At 35.2% G+C, this 25488-nt stretch overlaps 1 protein-coding gene across 1 annotated transcript in view; it reads right to left on the bottom strand.

Moving 5' to 3' along the window:
* The window catches only part of WDR70 (WD repeat domain 70), a 226215-nt gene that overhangs the window by 71607 nt on the left and 129120 nt on the right, over positions 1-25488 (bottom strand). The window contains exon 10 of the mRNA XM_006919492.3: positions 19111-19285. Within this exon, the coding sequence (XP_006919554.1) occupies positions 19111-19285 (175 nt within the window). The remainder of the gene's footprint in view (positions 1-19110; positions 19286-25488) is intronic.

Genomic DNA, 25488 nt, shown 5'->3' with positions numbered 1-25488 from the left:
TAATGGGCATGGATACAAGCCTCAATAATTAGTAAGTTAATTAATTCAGTTATGCAACTGAGTTGGATAGGGAGTTGAGGATTTTGTGACTCAACACATCCAAAGCTGAATTCTTTACAGCCTTCCTTTCTTCTTCCACCTCCTCAGGCAAATCTCCCTGCCTTGATTGGTGGCATGAGACTCCAGTTACTCACTCTAGTCAGTCATTCATCCTTCACTGCTTATATAAAAACATTTACCAAGCTGTATGTGTCTCACAACCTAAATATCTCTCTAATCCACTTCTCTGGATTGGTCTCCATTCACATTCCACAGACTTGATTGATTTCCTCATCACCTCTCATTTGGGACTGGACTCACCTGGGACCTCTTAATCGACATCCTTGCCCCTTGCCTTAATTCCCTCCGATTTACCTCCCGCAGAAACAACTAAGTGATTCTTCAAACCTTACATCTGATCATGCATCTCTCTTGCTTACAGCCACTTACTGAAAGAGAAAAAAAATAGGCCTCCCTTCTCGACATCACCCCACCCAATGCCACTGAGAGAGGCATGGTAAATCACTGTGGGGTAAGGATAGAGATTCGTTTAAAAAGCATATTCGCTCTACCACTGTTTCAGTAACAAAGAGAGTACAGAAAGTAAAGCTTAACAAAGTCTTCTTTGCTAATTGGAAAACATAGAATATGTACTGGTTTTTAAAATATGGAAAAGTACTCTCCTCTACTTGGTCCAAGTCTATCTTTGTAAATGGAGAAACCTGATACAAATGAGCAATCACTAGCAAACACACACACACACACACACACAATTATATCAGTTTCAGGTTTATACAGGAGGATCACTTTCTAAGAATATAGATTTAGGATACAGTAGAGAATTTTTTATTTTTTGGCTTATATCTAAAAAGTACTCTTAATTTATCAATATAAAAAATAACTTATCACATATTTTGCTATAACTTCAAACTAATATTTCAGTGAAATGTCTAAAATATCTTTCCCTCTTTGAGATACACATTTTATGTGTGGGAAAACATTCAAGCCCCATGCAAGTATCTTTAGTATCGCCACATGTTTTAACTCATAGCATTTGGAAAGTTTGCTCTGCTACTACATGGTTTATAGGCAAATCTTCCTAGGTTTAAAAATAATATAGCGAAATGTCATCTGGCTACTAGATCTAGTCAATGACAAAGAATTCCATTTAAGTTATGGCTATTTAAAATTAGCAAAATGTTTTAAGTTTATGCCATTTCTAAAATCTTAATTCGCTGTCTCAGTAACAAAATAAAGCATAAATATAGTACATAATGAATTATTTTTTCAATGTATGTGGACTCCACATATTTTTTCACCAAAGGAAAGAGATACATAATTTGGAAGTAATTCTAATGCAGTCAGCATAGGTGATAGCACTTGGAAATACAGCAAAGAGAGGAAGACTCTCCTAGTCACTCCTTGCCTAACTACTTGAGTCTCAACTGATTTCTTCTCAGCCACTGCCCCATGTCGATGCTTGTTACCTGTGAGAGAAGGGCCCAGGACCTCTCTTTGCACTATGCTCCTTACTCCTTCCTTCTCTCCCGGTTCTACCCTCCACTCACCTAGCTCTGCAGGTCCTCTCTGGACAGAGAGAAGTTAGATCTTTTCTAAATAAACCAGATCCGCTAGCATACATTTTTGCCCTTGAAAATATGCATTTCCTGGCTTTTGAACAATTTATAGAAGAGAATGAACCCTCCAGAGCCTCTCTCTTGCTGTTGCCCACTTCAGCTGGTGGATGAATGGGACTTCACTCTCTGAGAGGCCCAAGAAATTGGGGTTAATAGTATAAACTCTGGCACCAGACTGCCTGGAGTCAAATCCCAGATCTACCTACTCCTTACTGTGTGTCCTTAAGGAATTAACCCAATCTCAGTTAACTCATCCTTAAAATGGAGATAAAAATATTAACCTCACAGAGCTATATAACAAGCAAATACACTGAAAGCATTTAGAAAAATTCCTCGTACATAGTAGGTGGACAATGTTAGCTCCTATTCTAATAATAATAAATTATTACTATTACCACTATCGCTACCACCACCCCCATTACTAACGCTGAGGTAGGTAGCACTGAGAAGGAGGTGAATTCTCTGGTCAAGTTCTATAGGTCATATCAGAACAAAGCTAACTAACTTCGTTGAGCAAATGGTCTTGATGCAGTTCTATAACACAGGGGTCCCCTGTGTTACTTCGGACCCCTGTGTTACTTCAAACCAGTATCAGTCTGTGGTCCGTTAGGAACCGGGCCACACAGTAGGAGGTGAGCAGCGGGTGAGTGAATGAAGCTTCATCCGTATCTGCAGCCGCTCCCCAGTGCTAGCATCACCTCCTCAGCTCCACCTCAGATCATCAGGCATTAAAAATAGGGGCACCGGTCCGTGGCGCCAAAAAGGTTGGGGATGCTGCTATAACATATTAAACAGACTATGAGTATAAATGACTGAATAAAAGAATTCACACTTACTGACGTTCAACTAAGTACCAGGCACTTTCACAAAGGTTATCTTAGCGGATCCTATAACCAGGTGTGGAGGTGAAGCTTATAACTCAGAAAACTGAGCTTTGGTAGGCAAAGTACTCTTTTTATCACACCAGAGCTATCTCTGATGTAACTTAAAAAGCACAGAAAGATGAACTACATTGGGCTAATATAGAATATTCACGATGATAACTAATATTAACACTGTTTCCAGGAAAAATTATATAAACTCCAAATAATTTAAACCAGTGAATGTTTACAATACAATCCACTTGTCTACAATTATCAGTTTTATTCTCTAAGTGTTAACTGTGCATAAGTTGATTTTTGCAGCAAAGATTTATATTGTTTGAAGGTGGTAGCTGTCTTCCCTTTACAACTCCAAAGCATCTAATTCACTATTTGGTAAATGGCTGATTCTATATGATCAAGGATAATGACGAAGACTGCAATCACCATACCTAGTAGAACACACTCTGAATTCCAGGGGTTCGGTTATAGAAAACTATAAGAATAATGTACCATCCTTTGACAATGAGGTGAATGAGAAGAGCTGGGGGTGCGGGGGAGGAGAATCGGTTACAGCAAGACAAATTTCAGGTGGCACAAGTGAATGGCATTAAGCAGTTATGAATCTCATGGCGACAAAGTTGTTTTTAAAATTCTCCTTCAATTCTTCTGAGTATACCAAGCGGAAAGTCTTGATTTAGCACTCATTTGTCTTTAGATAGCACTTGCTAATATCTCTTTAACAGAAGTATTTCAGACACAGAGCCGTGGCAGACAATAGTATCTAGCTAGTATTTAAAACTGTTTTATTTTTAACACAATTTTTTAAAAAAATGTTCTATTTACAGCAACGTTGGATTTTTATTTATGGCAGTGTTATGATGTTTCCTGTAGGAAAGGGGGAATGGGGAGTGATTACTTAATGGGCACTATGTATTTTTATGGGGTGATAAAAACGTTTTGAAACTAGAGAAAGCTGGTAGTTGCACAACATTGTGAATACATTAAAAACCACTGAACTGTACATTTTTAAGTGGTTAGTTGTATGTTATGTAGATTTTACACCAATTAAAAAAGTATTTTAAATTTTTAAATCATTTTTTTGAATTAAGTAAATATGTGGTATACAGATATGAAAGAATTATGAGAGTAGTATGCAAACAAATGAAGTTTGGCAAACAGGCTTAACTAGAGAAACTAAACTAGAACAGTATGGATGGGGTTTCTGGGGGTGAACTATAGGCATTTCATAGGTAGAGCCCTACAAACTAATTTTGGCAGTTTTTCAGGATATCAGCAACCTAGTACCTTTTAACCACAGGTGATTTCTGATGGTATCCCCGATGTCTTCAAGGCTTAGACAAAAATTCCAACGCAGGCAAAGCATCTTTTGCATCCATCTGCTTCGTGTTCTAAATCTCTGCAGCTCCCCTTCCTCCCCCTCGCCATTCAAGTGCTGTGTCACCCAATGCCCCAGTCACATTATAAAATGTGATATACTGTGGGTAAAAAAAAAAAAAAAAAAATACAGCTTTACAAGACAAGTAAGTCCTTTCTCTCTCTGTTTTATTTTTAGGTTGAGAAAGTGTAAGAACTGTTTTTGGGAATACAACTGGCTATCACATGATATACACAGCTTTTGGCTCCCTAAACACCTGTCCCATGAGTATCAATGCTTTCTACCCATCATGGTAAAACTTTTACGGTAAAAAGTACAGCAGGTACTTTTGTGTTTTATCTGCATTTTCACTTGCCAATGTTTCAGTTACCTGTTATCAACAGTGGTTCAAAAATATTAAATGGAAAATTTCAGAAGCAAATAATTCATAAGTTTTAAAGTTTGCACCGTTCTGAGTCACATGATGTAATTTCGGACTATCCTACTCCATCCTACCTGTATGTAGATCATCCCTTTGTCCAGCATATCCACACTGTATACGTTACCCACTCCTTAGTCACTTAGCCATATCATTAGGTCAGCAGTCGCCTAACACTATGTCACAATGCCTATATCACTCACCTCACTTCATCTCATGATGTAGGCATTGTGTCATCTCACATCATCACAAGAAGAAAGCTGAGTACAGTACAATAAGACATTGAGAAAGAAACTACATTCACATAACTTCTACTACAATGTGTTGCTGAAATTGTTCTTTTTTATTATTAGTTATTATTAATCTCTTACTGTGTCTAATTTATAAATTAAACTTTATCATAGGTATGTATGTGTAGAAAAAAACATAGTATATATAGGGTTCAGTACTATCTATGGTTTCAGGCATCCACTAGGGGTCTTGGAACACATCCCCCAGGGATAAGGGGGGACTGCTGTAAAATTCTTTATCACACAGTATATAGCGTGAGAATAATCCTTTAATCCTTTAATTATAAATGTATATATAATTACTTATAAATACATTTGGGCAATAAAGTAAAAAATATTTCTGAATTATGATTTGATCCTTGCATTACTTTGTAGAATAGAGCTGAAAGCCACAAAAACTCTGATAAATCACAAAACTGGTAAATATTTAAATATTCTGAATTGTTGAGGTTTAGCAGAATCTTGCAGTGCTCTTCAATTTGGGTCTCATATACAAAAACAAAAGTTTCTGAGAAGTTTTAAGAAATGTGGTAAATTATTAAGGCTTGAGTAATTAAGTAGAAGGAGGAAAGGAAAAAAACCTGGGAGAATTCACTACAGCACCAAACGTTTGGGAGCTCAGATCATCACTGGTTGCATCACTTCTCCATTTGCAATGAATCAGAGTAGGTTGAAAGAGAATGCACGCAGACCAGAGAACTGTTTCGCATTTTTGGCTCAGACGTTACTTTCTGTATATAAAAGCCCTACTAGTGGCTCTATTGAGTGAACATTTAACATTTACTATTTTGTTTATAATGGTTAAAACAGTAATGTTTGGCCTCGTCAGCTTACAAAATAAATCACAGCTGTCCTGAAGCTGAGAAACACAGCTCAGGAAATATCTCTCCTAGAGAGAGGCATCCCTTATATAGGCTTTCTAGAGACTATAGTCATCCTGCAGAGAGTCTGGCCATTTTAGATGACCTAACAGCCCTGTCTAGACAACTACAGAGGATTTTATTTATGCTACAGAAAATACTAAAAGTTTTTTTTTTTTTTTAAGAATTAGAGAGCATTAACGCTAGAATGCCAATTGATACAAGATAATAATAAAAATAAAACTAGCTAAAATAACGCAAAATCGAAGTAGGCTTTCACAAAATCCAAATTCTCAACTCTCAATTAGAAAACCAGGCACCATGAAAGGTAAGTATCAAATGTGTTTTATGGAATTATTTTACAAATGAAATTCTCTATATTATACAAGTATATAACTCTTTAAAAATGCATAATTTAAAATACTGTGAAAAAATTACCTTTATATTAAATTTTACTCATTTGTCAATTCTAGCTTCAAATAGTCTCCAGAATCCAAAGATCACCTCCATCATAACCACCCTCACCCAGGAAATTACCTGGAAGCCTGCAACGGCCAACTCCAACTAGTCTCCTAGCTTCTCCCCCTATAATAATTTTCCATGCAGAATGGCCAGAGTGAATCCTTTAAAAATATAACTTGGATAATGTCATTCTTCCCCTAAAACCTGCCTAATGGCTTCCCATTACCCTCAAAAGAGCCTTCGAACTCCTTTACATAGCCTCCAAGGTCCTATTTGATCTAATATCCTCTCACCCCAACCTTTTCTCACTTCTTATTCACTCTTCCCTAGGAAGGAAGGTAGTTTATTAATCTGACTTGTGAATGTAGGAAGAATTAACTGAGAACACTTGGCTCAGCTCTTCCCTTTTCCTTTGGAGTGTGAACTGCCCTTAGGGAATAACTCTCTGCTTCTCCTTGCCCTGTGTCATCCTGAGGCAAGCCTGGCTCGGTTCAGTGTTGGATGAGACTAGGCAGGCAAATCTAACTGCAGGAGTTAGTCGGCAGGCACTTTTGGCTTTCATCCTCCTCCACCATCTCTAACAAAGGTGGATTCTGGCCTTCATCTGTCATGCCTTAGTGATTAGTCTTATTTCTTTAATTTGTTTAGAACCCATGTAGGGAAGAGGGGTGCTAAATATTAGGGCTACTAAAAACCCCCAAACACTGAAATAAACACACATCCAAGGCACACACACCTTATATGAATACAGAAAAGGATCTAGAAATGCTCAGTTCCGGATGGTGTAGTTACAGGTGACTTATTTTCTTCTGTTTTAAATGAACTTTTGAACATAATTACAGATTACTTTTATAATCAGAAAAAAAAAATAGCCAAAATTAACTTTCTTTGAGGGCCATTAAAGAGGGCAAAGCTTGGGGTCTGGTTTACAGAGGAAATTATGAGCTATGTTTTGGATACATGTCTAATGAAATTGAAAACAGTTACAAATTGACTGTTTCTAATCGTGATTACACACGAGGCAGGTAAAAATGTCTTAGCTTTTTTGCAAATATTTCATAATTACTTTCACTTTAATATTTTGGCTAAATTCAAGTCACCAAATAGTGACAAAAATTACATCATTCTCTTGAATCTATAATCGTCCCTCTGGTCTATTTATTCAATATAATGGAAATCTAAGATTGCACTGTATATTATAATGTTTATACATTTGACTCTATAACAGCACCTTTTATTCATATATTCATATTTTAAACTGGAGGTTTCTGGTTTATAACTGATTTCCATTTTTTCTCTCCTAATTATCAACATACATCCATAAGTATCATAAGTTTTCTACTCCTACCACATTTAGTGAAAAATCCTAATTCTTCTATTTTTTACTTACGAGTTAAAATGTTGTAAGACTATTTATAAAATTTTAAGTTTTAAGTTTTAAGAATGCTTATAAAACCACAAAGAGATATCACCTCACACCTATCGGAATAACCATCATCAATATATCAACGAACAACTAATGTTGGCAAAGATGTGGAGAAAAGGGAACCTCATACACTGTTAGGACTGCAAATTGGTGCAGCCACTATGAAAAACAGCATGGAGTTTCTTCAGAAAGTTAAAAACAGAACTGCTATACAACCTAGCAATTCCACTTCTGGGTATTTATATGAAGAAATCCAAAATACTAATTTAAAAAGATATATGCATCCCTATTTTTTACTGCAGCATTCTTTACAATACCTAAGGTACAGAAGCACCTTAAGTGTCCATCGACAGACAAATGGATAAAGGAGATGTGGTGCATAGATACAATGGGATATTACTCAGACATAAAAAAAAAAAAAATGAAATCTTGTCACTTGTGACGACATGAATAGACCTAGAGGGTATATGCTAAGTAAAATAAGTCAGACAGAAAAACACAAATACCATATGATTTCACTTACATATGGAATCTAAAAACGAACGAACGAAATAGAAACAAACTCATAGATACAGAGAAAAAATTGATGGTCACCAGATGGGAGAGAGGTTAGGGAGATGGGCAAAAAAGGTGAAAGTGATTAAGAAGTACAAACTGCCAGTTATAAAAATAGTTACAGGGATGTAAGGCACAGCATAGGGAATATAATCAATAATACTGCGATAACTATGTATGGTGCCCAATGGATACTAGATTTATCAGGACGATCACTTTGTAAGGTATATAAATGTCCAATCACTACATTGTACACCTGGAACCTAATGTAATGCTATATGTCTACTATAATTAAAAAATTAAAATTAAAAAATAAAAAGAATACTTATAAATCTTTATAAGTAAATACTTATTTTAAATTTTAACTTTCTTCAGGCTTCCCTGAGCAGTTTTGATCTATATATGATCATCTAAATCTAAGAATTTTTTCACACATTTTTTTCATCAGTTAGATTTTTTTTTCCCTCTGTCTATGCATGGAGGCATTGCATAAGTTTTGCCTTTCTAAGGATATTGCACAAGGTCTATATTTCAAAATTAGAGTATGAAATCAAGGATTTTTTTTTTTTTTGATAAAATTTAAATACCTAGGGTGCAGAAAAATTAAACCACTGAAATTTAATTCAACAAATACTTAAGTCTCTACCACATATAGTTTGCATACCAGTGGATCCGAAGGCAAGAGAAAGAAGAAAAACCTTGCCTTCAAAGAGCATATAGCAGTGCCAGAGAAGCTTTTTGTCCTTAGCCAAAGCGAAAGATTACCTCCATCTATTCCCATATTCCAGCGGTGAGAGAACTCAGGGTTTAAAATTGCACTGTTGATGCAGTTTTGAAAAGATTATAATCCATTTTAGCCATAAAGATCGTTTACTTTTTAAACAGCTTTACTGAAGTATAATTTAATACCATAAAATTCGCCCATTTTAAGTGTACGATTCAATGATTTTTAGTAAATTTACAGAGTTGTGCAAGCGTTACCACAATCTATTTTAGAAAATCTCCATCCAGATCATTAATCTTTGAACCATAAATCAGTGTTGCACAGAGATTAGGAGTGCAGGTTCTCGTGCAGACTGCCTGGTTCCACAATGTACTAGCTGCATGACATTGGGCAAGTTGTTAAGTGTTTCTCTGCTGTGCTTTAGTTTTCTCCTCTAAAATGTAAGGTGAATGGTAGTACTTACCTCACATTACTGTTCTGAGGGGCAAATAAATTAACATATATAAAGCAACTGGAATGGTAGCTGGCACAGAGTAAATCGTCAATAACTATTAGCTATTATTAATATCATACACTTTAAAATCAATTAGAAAACAATAGGCTGAAATACTATTGATGCGAATAAGCCCCTCCCCATACTGAAGGCTGAGTCAAACAACTTATGACAACAAATTTATTTGATAATAATAAAGCTTGATAAACAGTAATTGAAAATATAAAAACGAGAATGAGAGCAACTGAAAACCAAATCAACTCAAGAAAAAAAACCCTATGATGGTCTGATAGCATCCACTCATCCATTTATTCAGCAAATATTTACTGGGAACACATACTTTATGTCATGCACTTCTTAGCCACAGGGAAATAGCAAATAAGATAAAAAGTCCCTGACCTTATAAAGCTTAAGGGGAGACAAGTGAATGAGCAAGCAAATGAAAAATAAAACAAAATAATTACACAGTGGTAAATGTAATAAATACAATAAAACAAGGCAAAGGGGCAGAGAAAGCCAGGGCACTGCACCAGCAGTAGTCTAGTCTGGCTCCAGAATCAGCCTTCTTAATCTATAGTCCCAAATGCTACACTGCCCCGTGGTTCTATGAGGTGACATTTTACCAGAGGCCAGAATGAGTAGTTAGCAGCCACATCCAGGTCAATAACCATGGCAAACACATATAGGCAGCAAGGATAATAAGTACAAAAGCCAAAATGTGGGACAAAGACAGTAATACTTTAAGAGCAAAAAGAGGTCAGCTGGCTTGGAGTTCAGAAAGCTTGAAGGAGAATCAGAAAATGAGGTTGAAGAGGTAGGCAGACACCAGATTGTTGCATTACATCACTATCTGAATCACCCCTTCCCTATGCACCATCTTGAGCCAATGCAAGATCACCAACTGGACATTCCTGCAGCCTGCGGAACTCACCATTACCAGGGGCCCAACCATGGCAAAGCACTCTTCACTAACTAAAAGGAGATTTTTAAATGGAAGGTTAATTTTTAAAGAACACGACCTAATTCTGTTATTTAAATGTTTTCAGGGTCTATGCTCCTAGATAAATAATTAGAGCATCGTGACTGTTCAGAGCATCATGGAGGGAATGGCATCTGATATGGCCTTCTTCAAGGGACGAGATCTCCACCACTGGTGGGTAGGGGGCTTGCAGAAAGACATATAAGCAGAGTGGTCACTGTAAGGAATGTCACCAAGGCAATAAAGTAGAGGATGATCGGGAGGAAACAGAGTATAGTCTAATCAGATTTTTAAGTTTTTTTATTTCTGGAGAAAGTTGTAGGAGATACTCCCAGATTGGTTAAAGATACACTGAAGGGCTGTAGGTGTCAATATGGAGAAATGTAAACTCTATTCAATATATCATAAGCACCGAAGCAGTGAGTACTGCATTTACCCTGATTTAAAATGAGGCTGGGCATACCAGAACAGATGCACAGAGAAGGGTGAGGATATCTAACAACACAGATGATGAAGGTCCGAAGTACAATGGAGGCAAAGGACATGAAATTGAGGGGGCAGATGTGAGGGACACTAAAACAGAATTTATAAGACTGACCTTGATTACAGGAAAGAAATAGAGAATATTCTGAAGTTCTACATGGAAACATAAATTAAGAAAAACAGCAAAGTCAAAAGGAAGAGTGAGTTCTAAAAGAGATGAGTTGTGTTCTGGTTATATTGAGCTCAAATGCTAGCATAACATCCTTGTGGGACTGTTTCAAAGGCAATCGAATGTCCCTTTGGAGTGCAATTACTGAAAGTAATGATAATTGAACTTAAAACGGTTCATCTCCTTGATCAGAGACTAGAAAAGATGATGTCCTTTTACTCTAATATGGAGACAGTGGGAAACACAGCTAGTGAAGGAGGCTGAGAACAATAAGAATAGAAGGTAATGACTGTCACACGTATCATCAAGGCTGCCTAGTTGCTGAGGTTTAGAGGGCAAGAGAGAAGTTGGCTGGTGAAAAGGTTGTTTCAAAGAGTGACAGTGTCAGTGAGAAGACTTATAAGAAAGTCTTATTTTATTCTTAAAAATGCTAAAAGAGATTACACAATGTCTTCTGATAAATCCTCAAAATACCAATTTTCTAGCTTCTTCAGGACCTTTGTAAGCAAACTAGATGGGGGTCTCAGTTTTGTTCATTGTGGTATCCCCAGCACCCAGAATAGTATTTGGACCAGAGAGGGTGCTCAGTAACTTCGTAGAATGAATGATGTGTTCTCTCTACTTTCCCTCCACCTATCGGCCCCTCCTGCTCTTCATTTCCTTCCTTAGTGAGCTAAGAGTACATGATCTTACACACTTTAAGCAAATGTCTTACCAACATGCTAAATTACACGGCCCCTTTATCCTTCTGTTACATGTTTCCTATTTTTCTCTCTCCTGCAAGGTTTTTGGAACTTGGTGATCTGAAATTGCATGGTGCATGGCCTGTTATTGAGCACTTGATGAGCTCTTCCTACTTGAAAAAATTTTTTTCGGTTCTGAGACTTTGTGGGGAATGGAGGAGACACTATTTCTTATCTAATTCCATTTTCCCTCCTCCACATTTTCTCTTTCTAAAACTTCCTGGTCCAAAACTAGACATTGAATTGACCCTTTTAGGTCTATCTTTTCTGTCTCATTGTGTTTTATTTTACTTTCTAGATTTCCTTGACTATATTTTTCAATATTCCTACACATTCCCCATTAGTATCATTGATTGATTTTCCAAGAGACTTTTCTTGAACTCTAAATGTTCAAAAAATTATTGTACTATTCTGCTTTCATTTCTTGACTGTGATATTCTCTTTTCTCTCTGAGAATATTAACTATAGAATTTTTTAAAAAATTTTCTCCTGTTTCCGACATTGTCTCTCTCTCCCTTCTGAGTTGTTCTGTTTGCTTTAGTCTCTGTACTTCATGTTAGAGGATTTCCTCAGATGTCTGGTGATCCTTGTCCGTCCCTTTAGTACTGATCAGTACTAGAGACTGATCGGAAACTGTGTCAGGAGTCAAAATCTTCTGTAAAGGACCAGAGAGTAAATATTTTAGGCTTTGAGCACCATATAGTTGTTGCAACTACTCAACTCTGCCATAATAGTGCAAAAGAAGCCACACACAATACAAAAATGAAAATGGCTGTTCTAATTAAACTTTGGACACTGAAATTTGAATTTCACATAATTTTCATGTGTCACATTTTTTCTTATTTCTATTTTTTTAAAAACCATGGGGCAAGCAGAATAATGCCCCCTCTAAAGGATTCCATGTCCTAATTACTGGAAGTGAATATGTTATCTTACGTAGCCAAAGGGAATTAAGATTTCAGATTGAATCAACATTGCTCTTCAACTGATCTTAACATAGGAAGATTATCCTGGGTTATTCAAGTAGACTCAGTGAAATATCAAGGGTCTTTAAAAGTAGAAGAGGGAAGCAGAGAAGTCACAGTGCTGTAATACGAAAAGAACTCAACTCATTGTTGCTGACCTTGAGGATGGAGGAAGGGGGCCATGAGCCAAGGACGTGGGTGGCTTCTAGAAGCTGGAAAGGACAAGGAAATGGAGTCTTCCCCCAAAGCCTCCAGAAGGGAACATAGTGCCGCCTACACCTTGATTTTAGTCCAATGAGATAATAACCAACAGAAGTGTAAGGTAATAATTTTGTGTTGTTTTAAGCTACTACGTTTGTGACAAGCTTGTTACAGCAGCCATAGAAAAATATCATTTAAAAATGTAAAAACTATTCTTAGCTTGTGGGCCATGCAGAAAGAAGTGGTGGGTTAGATCTGCGCATGGGCCATAGTTTGTGGACTCCTGGTCCAGGCTCTTGAGCCGGACTGCATGGGGCTGAATCCCAGTTCTGCCATTTACTAACTATACTTCTAGGTAGGCAACTCGGCCTCTTTGTATCTTGGTTTCCTCACCTGTAAAATGATAGTAATGGTATTTATATCATATGATTGTTATAATGATTAAATAAAATATTACATGCAAAGTGTTTAAAGTACTGCCTACCCCATGGTAAAGAGTATTATTTATAAACAATACAGGAGGGGAGGGAGAAACAAAGTTCTGAGTTAGATTTTCACCGTATCTCAGCTTTGCCTGGAATACAGTCTCTCTGACAGACTCGCTCTAACAGTAGCCCTTTAGTCTTCTGTGAGGTAAGGGAAGGTGAGGGAAGAGCAGAAATCTGGTTGCACAGGGTAGAGGAGGGGATCGCAGGATAAACCAGTTTGTCTTTTACAGGCTTCTTCCACCACAGCTAAGGTTCCGGCTTTCTATAGTTGGCTAAATCAGTTACCATTCATGCATCTGGTTTTTAGCTTCCAAAAGTGTCTTGGCTTCTTTTCTGCTGTCATTTCCTCTCTAATTTTCTTTGTCCATGTGGGTTTACGCTTCTTAAAATGCCTTTCCCATCATTTTTGTGTGGTTTTGGAAGAGAGCTGAGCTGAATGAAGGTGTTTAACTTACTGTGTTCAACTGTTAGTCTTAAATTCAATTATTCTATTATTCCTAACCTCAAAAAGCAAGGATACTAATCATCTATATTTAAAAGAAAACCTTTTAAGCTAACTGTTTCGAAAGCCAATACTAATTTTAAAAATGATGCTTCCAACAGTATATGACATTTTATATGAGCATTATAAGTAAAACTTTAAAGCTTTCATTAAAATAATTGACAAATAAGAACTTAACTTTAGGGCCTATGGTAATTTTGCACAGTTTTGATGGTTATTTATGTTTTGAATCAATGACACACTTGTTTGAAAAGACTGAAAAAATATGCATGTCAAAAACACTATGGAGTAATTTGTATGTCAGATGTTTTCTCTTGAATGTTTGTTCAAAAAATATACAATTCATATATCTACTCAGGCACATTAACCATGGGGTACATAATCTTATTTATTGATGATGATTGTATTGCAATACATTGAATAACTGGCTATATCAGGGACCTACATTCTTATCTTCCTAAACCATACCTTTAGCCACCAAAAATTATGTTAAATCATTCTCAGAATCATGACACTTTCATAGCCATAGTAAAATAGCATCCTGAGATCTAACCACTATTCTACAAAAACTGTAAATCTCCAAAGAGCTAAAAAGAAAAAGGAGGAAGAAGACCAACAGTTACTAAGAACTTGTTACGTGCAAGTCCCATTCTTGGTGCTTTAGATACATTACTGAATATAATCCTCAAAATAACCTGATAAGGTGAAGATTATGCCCTGACTTCACCATACAGAAAATAGGGTGTAAAGAGTTTAGGATACTCAGGACTGATCGACAAAAAGTCCCAAGTAATGTGCTATAATGTAACTAACTGTACAGCTCAAGTGTCATTTACAAGATATGCTACAGAACTATGTTGTAGACTTTTAGCTGTTCATATGTATTTTTCTAGACTCCCATATTAAACCTAATGAAAAGACAAAAATCTACGTTTGAATTTTTAATACTGATCTTTATATTTTATACAGAGATACACCATTTTTTCTCAAAGGATGATATTAAAATGGTTTTCTAAATTCTCTGATTTAAAATTGTTTTAAAAATATCATTTTTACACCATAATGTCTCCCCCGATAGTCAATATTTCACTATTTTAACTTGAATGACAAATATTTAGTAAAGGCTGTGAACTATTGTTAAGTGATCAGTCTTTGCAGAAAAAAAGAACACCTTTTTGTCTTTTGTCTCATTCTCAGTGAGGTGGTAGGTACACAAAAATAACAGGTGAAATTTTCCTAATCTACACAGCTAGCTAGCAAGCTAAAGATATGGAGAAAAGTATAGAAGGATATATATGAAGTAATTTACAAGTATTATAGGATAGAGATAGGATGATGAGAGGAGAAAGTAGAGGTGATTAATAATAATGATAGTAATAACGATAATAAAATTTTTGAAAAGTACATATTTCATGTGTATAAAATTATGATTTCATTTAAATAAAAAATTTGGAAAAAGCAAATTAGAGCTATATTTATTCACTTACAAGGTTGTCCATGTTATGCTTTCAAGTAAATAAAACAAATTGCAAATCCTCTCTACATATAAAAACAAATAAAACCTTTTAATCTGCATATATGCATATTAATAAAGGGAAAGGTGTAGAAGGACATATACCAACCTAATCTTAACATGTGTTATCTGACAGTGATTGTAGACATTTAAAGATTTATGGTACATTGGATGTTGGCTACTACTGGCGACTTTAGTTTCTGTATTCTCCATTCTTCATATCTGTTCTCTTATTCACCAGGGGCTATTTGCTCATAAGTTTATCTCCTCATGTGATTACTAGCTCCTACCTCGCCTTTCTCTGATCCATACCAATCATTCTCTAGCTTGGCAAGAGAAAGAGTGGACACTGATCAACCACTGAGCTACAGAAACGTCCCTGTAGTATCTCACAGGCTTGGCTTGAGGCTTTCCTGGTAAGGGGTTGTAGTGTGTGGTTATTTTCCTAAAAGGTAGACCTGGGATCTGGGCTGAGGTTGCAGGCCAAGGAAGCAAGAAGAGGCAGTCAGGTGGAAAGTGGGTCAAGTTGCTGATAGTATCCTATTCCCAAGGCAAACTTCAAATATTATTCCCTCCCACCTATGCCTAGGGAAGGCAGAAGTCCATGAATATGATGAATACCCATGTTCCTGCCAAAATCTCAGTCCAACAAATAGTGGTTGCAATACAAATAAATACAGCATATTCTTTTACTAAAGCGACTAACATATTGTAGATTCTCGATAGCTATCAAAGACCAGCAACACTGCTTTGAGCAAAAAATGTCTAAAGAATTTGGTAGGTGTTTTCAAAGGTACAGAAGTCATTAGGTATTCACAAGACCATATATGCTACATATGCTAAAAGCCAGAAATTATACTTGAGACATAAAAATAGTTTTTAAAAATTCACCTTTGTTAATAGAGATTGTATATATACACATTATTAAGGATACATCAAAAATTATCAATATCTCTCATATCTCTATCTCATTATGTTTTCATATAACTAGGATAGTTTCTATGCCACTATTTTTAATGTCTTCTTAGAAATAAACTGACAATCTCACTTTCTGTTACCTTTTCAGAATACATTCACTTACTCATTCGGACAACAAATAGTTACTGAGGATCTGCTATATACTAGGCATCTTTCTTTGCCCTGGGAATATAGTAGGAAGCAAAACAGACAATATTCCTTTCCCTCGGGGAGCCAATATCCAGGAAACAGCCAATAAAGAAATAAGTAAATATATAGTAGAATGTCATTTGGTGATCAGCATTATGGAATAAGAGGGACAGAGAATGCCACTGGTGGCGTAGAGGCTGCAATTTTATATAGGATGAAGTCAGGAAAGGCCTTGCTGAAAACAGGACATTTGAGCACAGTACTGAAGGAGGCGAAGGGACAAAGCCATGTGAACATCTAGGAGAAGAGTGTTGCAGGCCGAGGGGTCCAACATGTGCAAAGGCCCTGAGTCAGGGTGCATGCTGTTACCTCTCCAATGTTATTAACTCCTTGTATTCTGCACCTCCAACCAAGCACTGGCCTCCTTGCCATTGCTCAGATGTATGCTGGTGAATGGGGAGAGAAAACGGGAAGGGAGTGTATAAGCTCCTCTGAAGAGGCCTTCTCCTCAAATTGAAAGACAGGCCATCATCGTGACTGAAAGAGATGTTGGGCAAACAAATAGTCCTCTTGAGTAGCACTATTCAACGGAGACTTCTGCAGTGATAGGAATGCTCTCTATCTGTGCTGTTCAACAAGTAGCCCCTAGGCACATGTGGCTATTGGGCACTTGAAAAGTTGGCCATTACGACTGAGGAACTGAAATTTTAATTGTATTTTATTTTAATTAATTTAAATTGAAATAATCAAATGTAGCTAGTAGCTACCATACTGGCCGGCATAATTCTAGAATAAAGATAGGTTTTGAGAACACAGGAATTTATCATTAATAGACTGAACCCTTACTTCTAAATAAATAAATATACATACATACATACATACATACATACATACATACATACATACATACATACATACATATATATATGTTTCATTTAATTTGCTGAAGTTCCAGTTGGTCTAATGAGAATTATATCGTTAAATATGGAAATTATAAGAGTTTTATTTGTCATAAAACATATATGTTAACCATTACTTACTATGTAATTCTTTGGCTACTGTGAGGGAAAACTATTGCTATTAGGCTTTCTTACCTGTGGGTGATTTATTATTGCTGAAATAATAGTTAAGAAAAATTTTTAAATCTGTTTTTAAATCAAGCTGTGTTCATGGCAAGTTTTTTCTTTTCAATTTGATAAATAGGTAAATATAATTGAAATATAAAGAATGAGATGTGGTATAAGAAGCTATACACATTCATGTACTATTAAATTCTGACAAAATAGAATGAAAGACTGATGAGGAGAACGACTTAAAAGATTTGGGAGACAGGAAGAGAACTGGCTTTCAAACAGCTTTGTTTTCTAAAACACTAGAAATAGAAGATACTCATTATTTCAAGAGATATGCAAGGCCAATCTTTAAAAACTATATTTCAACTTTATAAAAATATATATGTTCTAAGAGAAAGGTACACACACACACACACACACACACACACACACACAGAGTATATCAAACACACCACTATTAAAGCTGCACAAGAAAACTTCATGCTTTAGAAGTTCCATGTCTAAATCAACAGTACCTAGAGACGATGAAAGCCAGTTACGAAAAATTTATTGCTTGGTTAAAACTCAGTTTACAACTCGAAGGATTTCTAAAATCTCTGTGTTGTTATGAAGCTTTATGTGGTTTATAGTAGAGATGAAAACAGAAATAAAAAGATCTGACAGACAGAAAATGCCAAAGATATTTCCAGCATTATAAACACGGATTCTATTTTCCCTATAATTACTTTTTACCTTATTCCAAGAAAACTGACTTTAACTCATCTGCCTGAAAAGACAACCATGTTTCCTGGGATCCCTTTCAAAATGTAAATCCCAGGAAATGTTATTTGAAAGGTTATTTTTATAATTTTTAAAAGATATAGAATGTAAACTCCATGAGGGCAGGAATTTTTGATAATCTGCCAGTATTCCCAGTGCCTAGAATAGTGCCTGCATACAGTAGGTACTTAATAAATATTTGCTGAATTAATAATTGTACCAAACTTTTCATTAAAATAACATAACCAAATTGCATTATAACATTAGTATAGATTTGCCTGTTAACATTAGTATTTTAGAATCACTCCATTTATCAAAAATCCATATTTTACAAACTGTATATATAATAAAGCCTTTTTTAAAGCTTATTGGTAATTCGCAGAATTAGCCAGTCTTTTATATTCATTATTTGTATGGTTTTAGAATTCTGTGATGCCTTCAAATTCTAAAATTTATTTATTCTAAAAATGACCTAAACTGTACAGTAAAAAATATGAAACTTATTCAAATGGAATGTCATGGAATAGTAAGACAAAATATTATTTAAATTACTATAGAAATAGCTGCAAAACAACTGATGGATCATCTTGGACATTTCATGGTTTTCTGAAATCTTTTAAAGGATATATTCTAGCTCTTTGTTTAGTCTTGTTTTATATTACTGCCAAATCCTTCACTTTAAAAATCAAGTACACTGAAATGCCACATACTAAACAGCACTGTGCTTTTTATATTTTATACCAAAAGATCTAATTTATTTTAAAACCAAAATCTAATACGCATTAGAAAATACTAAGCTGAGATGTTTACTGAAATGATGTTTACTGCAAAAGTCCCAATGTTTTATCAACTAACACTGAAGTTTAAATTAGGGCTAAACTCAGGAAATTGATCTTCATAATATTTTAACATGATGTTTGTCTTTATAAGGTGATTTTCTCCTAAGAAAAACGAACTTGACTTACAGTCAAATTTCGGTCCCAGATCTGTATGCTTCCATTCTGGCAGGCAGCTGCTATGAGGTTTCCATCTCTACTATAGGTGCACGTGGTGGGAATGACTTTTTTACCCTGCATCGTCCGTGGTTTAAACACACTTCTTTGCTTCTTTGGATTTTCAACTTCCCATGTCCTCACAGTCCTTTAAAAAAAAAAAAAAAAAAGGAGATTTTCATTTACAGAAAGAAGTTTAAAATACAAATGAGCCCATAAAGACTGCTTCAAATTTTAAGCATATAAATCTAATCATTATTCTAAATTAAAATGTGCATTGTAAAATGTTCTCCATTTATAAACGAAGTTACTCATTGAAATAAAGTGGATCATCTGAACTGTGTTGCCGTCAAATCAAACAGCAAATGGTAAATCTATCAGAGTTATTAGTTATGACCCTCTAAAGCACTGGCCTCCAAACAGTTCTGACTATACACTCTGATCAGTACAACTGTTGAACATATACCCCCTATATATACACAGTAATTTCTAAATTACTTGCATGTGTTAATACAACATATACTAGAAAACACACTGAAAACATAGGTCACTAAAAAAGAATGATGTCCTGCTGTAGGCCCCAGGCAAAGATCTCATGCCTCAGGAAGAAGCTTCCTGCTCCTGAGTTTTCAATAAGTAACAGCAGTCTAGAGCTGGGGCGGGGACAGAATCCCCTTCTGCTCACAGTCTCAGGGAAAGGAGTACTGCCAGTAGGAGGACCTTAAAAAAATAAAATAAAATAAAAATCTGTATGACCAATAGAGAGAATGAAAAAATATAATATACAGAAAAACAAAAGAGTTCATAAACTTCTTGGCGGAAATTATTCAAGCCAAACTACTATGGAACATCTTTAAAGTTCTGAAAGAAAAAAAATATCAATCTAATAATCTATAGCCAGTGAAAATATATTTCAAAAATAAAGTGAAATAAACACTTGTTTTCTGATGAACAAAAACTTAAGACAGTTCATTTCCATCAGGAATTTACTACAAGAAATGTTAAAGAAAGTTCTTCAGGAAGAACAAACATGACACAAATGGAAATCTAAATCTACATAAAGAAACAAAGAGTACTGATACAGGCAAAAATAAGGGTAAATGTAAAAGACATTTAAACATTTTTAAATGTCTTTAAAAGATAAATGGCTGTAAAGCAAAATAATAACATTGTGAAGTTTATAACATACGTTAAGTAAAATATATGACAACAATAGCACAAAGTTTGGGAGGGAGGGATGAAAGGACAGGTTTACACCATACTTGAAATGGTATAATACTATTTGAAGAGAGGCTTTGATATATTAAAGATGTATATTACAAACCCTAAAGTAATGGCTAATGCATTTTTTATAATGAATACATAATAATGGAGAGAAAATGAAAAAAAAAATAATCCTATAAAAACAGGAAAAGATAATAAAGAACTATGGGATAAATATAAAACAAATAGCCACAGTAGATTTAAAACCTCACCAATAATTACATTAATTGAAAAATGGCCTAAAAACTCTAAGAGGCAAAGATTGTCAGACTGGAGTAGATAAAAGCAAGACTCAGTAGTTTCTGTCTTTAAAAAAAAAAAAAAACATACAAAAACTAAATATAAAGACTTAGATAGGCTAACAGCAAAAAGACAGAAAAAAGATGTGCCATGTAAACATAATCAACAGAAACCTGGAGTAACCATATTAATGTCAGACAAAGCAGACTTCAGAACAAGCAATAAAACTAAAGACAAAAAAGAATATTTTATAATGATAAACAGTCAACTGATCAAGAAGACATAACAATCCTAAATGCATATGCCCCTAATAACAGAGCTTTAAAATATGAAAGCAAACTTAATAGAAATAAAAAGATAACAAATCATAGCTGTACCTTCAACACTCCTCTCTCAGTAACTAATATAACAAGTAGACCTCTCTCCCCACTCCAAAAAAATCAATACGGATATGTAAGACCTCAAAAACACTACCAAACAGGTTGAGCTAATCAACATTTCCATAACACTTCACCCAAAAACTGAATGTGCATTCTTTTCAAGTACACATTGAACATTCACCAAGATAGATCATATTCTGAGCCATAAAACAAACCTAACCACACTAAGAATGCATGAAACCATACAAAGTATGTACAATGTCAAAAAATATAAATAAGCAATCAATAACAGAAATGCACCTGGAAATACACCTTTTTCAAAACATTAGAAAATTAAGAAATACAACTGTAAATAATCCATGGGTCAGAAAAAAATCACAAGGGATATTAGAAAATACTTTTAATCTGACAAATATAAAATACAGTATATCAAAATTCATGGTATTCAGCTAAATGCAAGGCACAGAAGGAAAACATAGCATTAACTGCATATATTAGAAAAAAAGAAAAGCCTTAAATCAATGACCTAAGATTCAACCTTAAGAAACTAGGAAAAAGAGAGAAATTAAATCAAGCAAGTAGGATATAATAAAAATGAGAGTACAAATGAATAAAATAGAAAACAGAAAAACAGTAGAGAAACCAAAAGATGTTTCTTTGAGAAGTTTAATTAAATTAATATGCCTCTAGCTGGACTGATGAAAAAAAAAAAAACAGAAATTAGAGATAACATCAAACACCAATATCTTGAATGAGAGGCTATCACTATAGAGCTTAACAAAATTAAAAGAATAAAGGAATTTTATGAACAAATTTATATGCACACATTTGATAATTTAGATGAAATAAACAAATTGAAAGAAACAAACTACCAAAGCTCACTCAAGAAATAACTGGAATATCCCTGTATGATTAAAATAGCTGAACATGTAGTTTAAAATATTCCTACTAAGGAAACTCTAGATGCCTTCACTATTGAATTCTACAAAACATTTAAGAAAGAAAGAATACCAACTTTATACAAACTCTTTCAGAAAATAGAAGAGGAAAACACTTCTTAACTCGTTCTAGAAGGCCAGCGTTACCTTGATGCCAAAACCAAAGTCACTACAAAAAAAAGAAAACTATGGACCTATATCTCCGATGAACACAGACACAAAAATTCTTAACAAAATACTGGCAAATTCAAACTAGTAGTGCATAAAATAATATCTAATATATCACATTTAAGTGGGACTTAAACCAGGAATGCAAAGGAGGGCTGAAAGAGTCAAAAATTAAACAATACAATGCACCATACCAACAGACTAAAAAAAAAAGACATATGATCATCTCAATCAATGCAAAATAAGAATTAGAAGAAAAAAAAATCCAACTTCCATTCATGATTAAAAGAAACCTTTCAGCAAAGTAGGAATAGGATGGAACTTCCTCAGCCTGATAGAACAGTGGTCCCCAACCTTTTTGGCACCAGGGACCCATACTCCTATGAGAATCTAATGCCGGATGGTCTGAGGTAGAGCTGAGGCAGTGATGCTTGTACTGGGGAGCTGCTGCAAATACAGATGAAGCTTTGCTCCCTCACCTGCTGCTCACTTCTGCTGTGTGGCCCAGTTCCTAAAGGTACCAATCAGAGGCCCGGGGGTTGGGGGCCCCTGTGATAGAGGACATCTATGAAAACTTTTCAGGTGATAACACTAAATGGTGACAACGTTTTAGGTGATAACACTGAATCTTTCCTCTTATCCTTGAGAACAAAGCAATGACATCAACTCTCACCATTTCTTCCTTTTGCTTTTGTTTTGTTTTTGTTTTTTTCTCACCATTTCTTTATACTGGAGTTACCATCCAGTGCAGTAAGGCAAAATAAATTAAAGGCTTATAGACTGGGAAAAAGACATATAGTTGTCTTTATTAAGAGACCACATGATAATCTACATAGAAAATCTCAAGAATCTACAAAAATGCTTCTAGAACTAGTAAGTGAGTTTAGCCAGGTCACAGAATACAAGGTCAATACTCAGAAATCCATTTTATTTCTATAGCAATAAATTATGAATGTTGAAATTATGAAAATCATACCGTTTATAACAGTATGAATAAACATGAAATCTGACAAAATATGCAGGGTATTTGTACACTGAAACCCATACAACATTTCTGAGAGAAATGAAAGATCTACATAAATGAAAAAATACACTGTATTCGTGGATCAGAAGAGTCGATATTATTAAGTTTTTAATTCTCCACTAATTAATCTTTAGGCTGAACATAATCTCAATCAAAATTTCAGCAGAGTTTCTTTGGGGTAGAAATTGGGTAAGCTGATTCTAAAACTTAAATAGCAATGCAAACAACTTGAAGCAGCCTAAACAATTCTGAAAAAGAACAAAACTAGGGAACTCTATCCAGGTTCCCATGTTACCTTCTACCTACCACATTGTAACACCAATCACATAAGTTGTAATTTCACATATAACATCTATTCCTTCTACAGGAAGAGCTCATTCAATCAAAGTAAGGGCTGTCTTCCCCCCACTCCCCCCCTCAAATCTTTGTATGCCTAGGGTGTGCACTATTTCTTGAACATAACATACTTTGCCCTCAATAAATGTTTGTTGAATAAAAGGCATTCACTGCCTATCGAAGCATTTAAGAAATCAACTTTATTAAGGTATAAGCAACATACAGTGAAATGCAATCGATTTTTGAATGTATAGATTTCAAATAGCCAGCATTTTCTGTCAACTATTTATAATTTAGTCCAAATGAAAGGTGTTTTTTTTTTAATAACTTTTGCATGTCTTTCCCCTAAGCTTTGCTTGAGAAATTAATCAATTGTTTGACATTAGTAAACCCTAGTTTTCAGCGATGTCAAACCCAGTGCCTGACATAAGATTACATTGAACGAATTTTAAGAAATACTGACTGGCAAAATGTAAGCACAAATAAGGGTTTGAGAACAGTACACAGGAACAACAGAATGGCACTTTGGAACTCAAGGATTTAACGCAACTTAGTGGGGAATCAGGAGATTTAACTTCACTTTCTAAGACACTGACAGCTAGAAGCCATTAGCGGTGTGACAGATACTGCTAGCAACATACTCCGATATCCATTCTCCTTTCTTCTCAGTTCAAGTCTATATTTCCCAGCCTCGGCTGCAGCTAGATGTGATGAAATGTGGCAACTATGCTCTGACCAGTGCAGTGTAAACGGAAGGGTAGTGCGAGACTTTGGGAAAGTCTCTAAAAGAAGGTTGCAGACCCTTCTTCACGCCTTCTTGTTTACTCTCTTCTCTGTCAGCAATCTGGGTATCATGCTGGGCTCAAGCAGCATCACGTCAAAATAGAAGATGTCTTGGTCCTTGATCCACCAACCCCATGCTAGAATGCTTATGTCTAGACTTGAAAGGGGGACGGGGAGGAGAGGAAGAGAGGGAGAGGGAAGTGAAGGAAAAGGGAGGGGAGAAGGAAGGGGGAAGAGGTGGGCAATAAAGTTTATTCAGATATAACATACATACTTGCAATGAAATCCATCTTTTTAAATGTTCAGTTCTGTGAGTTTTGGCAAAGGCATAGTTCTATCCCTCTAAAAAACTTTCCTTGAGTTACCTCTTTATAGAAAACCCCTCTCCTCCCCTGCTTTAACCCTTGGCAACTATTGACCTGTTTATATCCCTATATTTATGTCTTTTCCAATATTACGAAACCAGAATTATACTGTATGTAGCCTTCTGAGTCTGGCTTCTTTAACTTAGCGTAATGTATTTGAGTTGTTATATGTATCAGTAGTCTGTATTTTTTTTGTTGATGAGTAACATTCCACTATATGAATATATCACGTTTTGTTTATCCATTCACTAAATGAAGGATATTGGGTTTTTTCTAGTTTGAGGTGATTATGAATAAAGCCACTATAAATATCAACATAGTTTTGTTTGTTCATTTGTTTGCTTTTTTTGTATAAATAAGTTCTCACTTCTCTTAAGTAAATACCTGGAAATGGAATTACTGGTCACGTGGAAAGTATATGTTTAACTTTATAAGAAACTGCTAAACTGTTTTTGCAAAGTAGCTGTTCTATTTTGTATTCTCACCAGCAGTGAGATTTCCAGCTGCTCCATATCCTTGTCAGCGCTTGGTATTATCGGTTGTTGTTTTTAAAGCCATTCTAATAGGTGTATATTGGTATTATAATTTGAATTTAAATTTTCTAAAACACTAATGATGTTGAGGATCTTTTGATTTGCCATCCATTTCTTTGGTGAACTGTCTTCAAATCATTTGCCTGTTTTAGTTAGTTGTATATTTTCTTATTATTGTGTTTTGAGTGTTCTTCAGATATTCTAGGTACAAACTGTTTATCAGATATGTATTTGGCAAATATTTTTCAAGTCTGAAGCTTGTCTTTCATTCCTGAAAATATAAAACAGTCTTTCAAATACGAGATGTTTTAAATTTTGATA

Source organism: Pteropus alecto, unplaced genomic scaffold, assembly GCF_000325575.1.
Source record: "Pteropus alecto unplaced genomic scaffold, ASM32557v1 scaffold338, whole genome shotgun sequence".
NCBI lineage: Eukaryota > Metazoa > Chordata > Mammalia > Chiroptera > Pteropodidae > Pteropus > Pteropus alecto.
The sequence above is the reverse complement of the archived record's forward strand: the minus strand, read 5'-3'. Positions and strand labels throughout refer to the sequence as shown.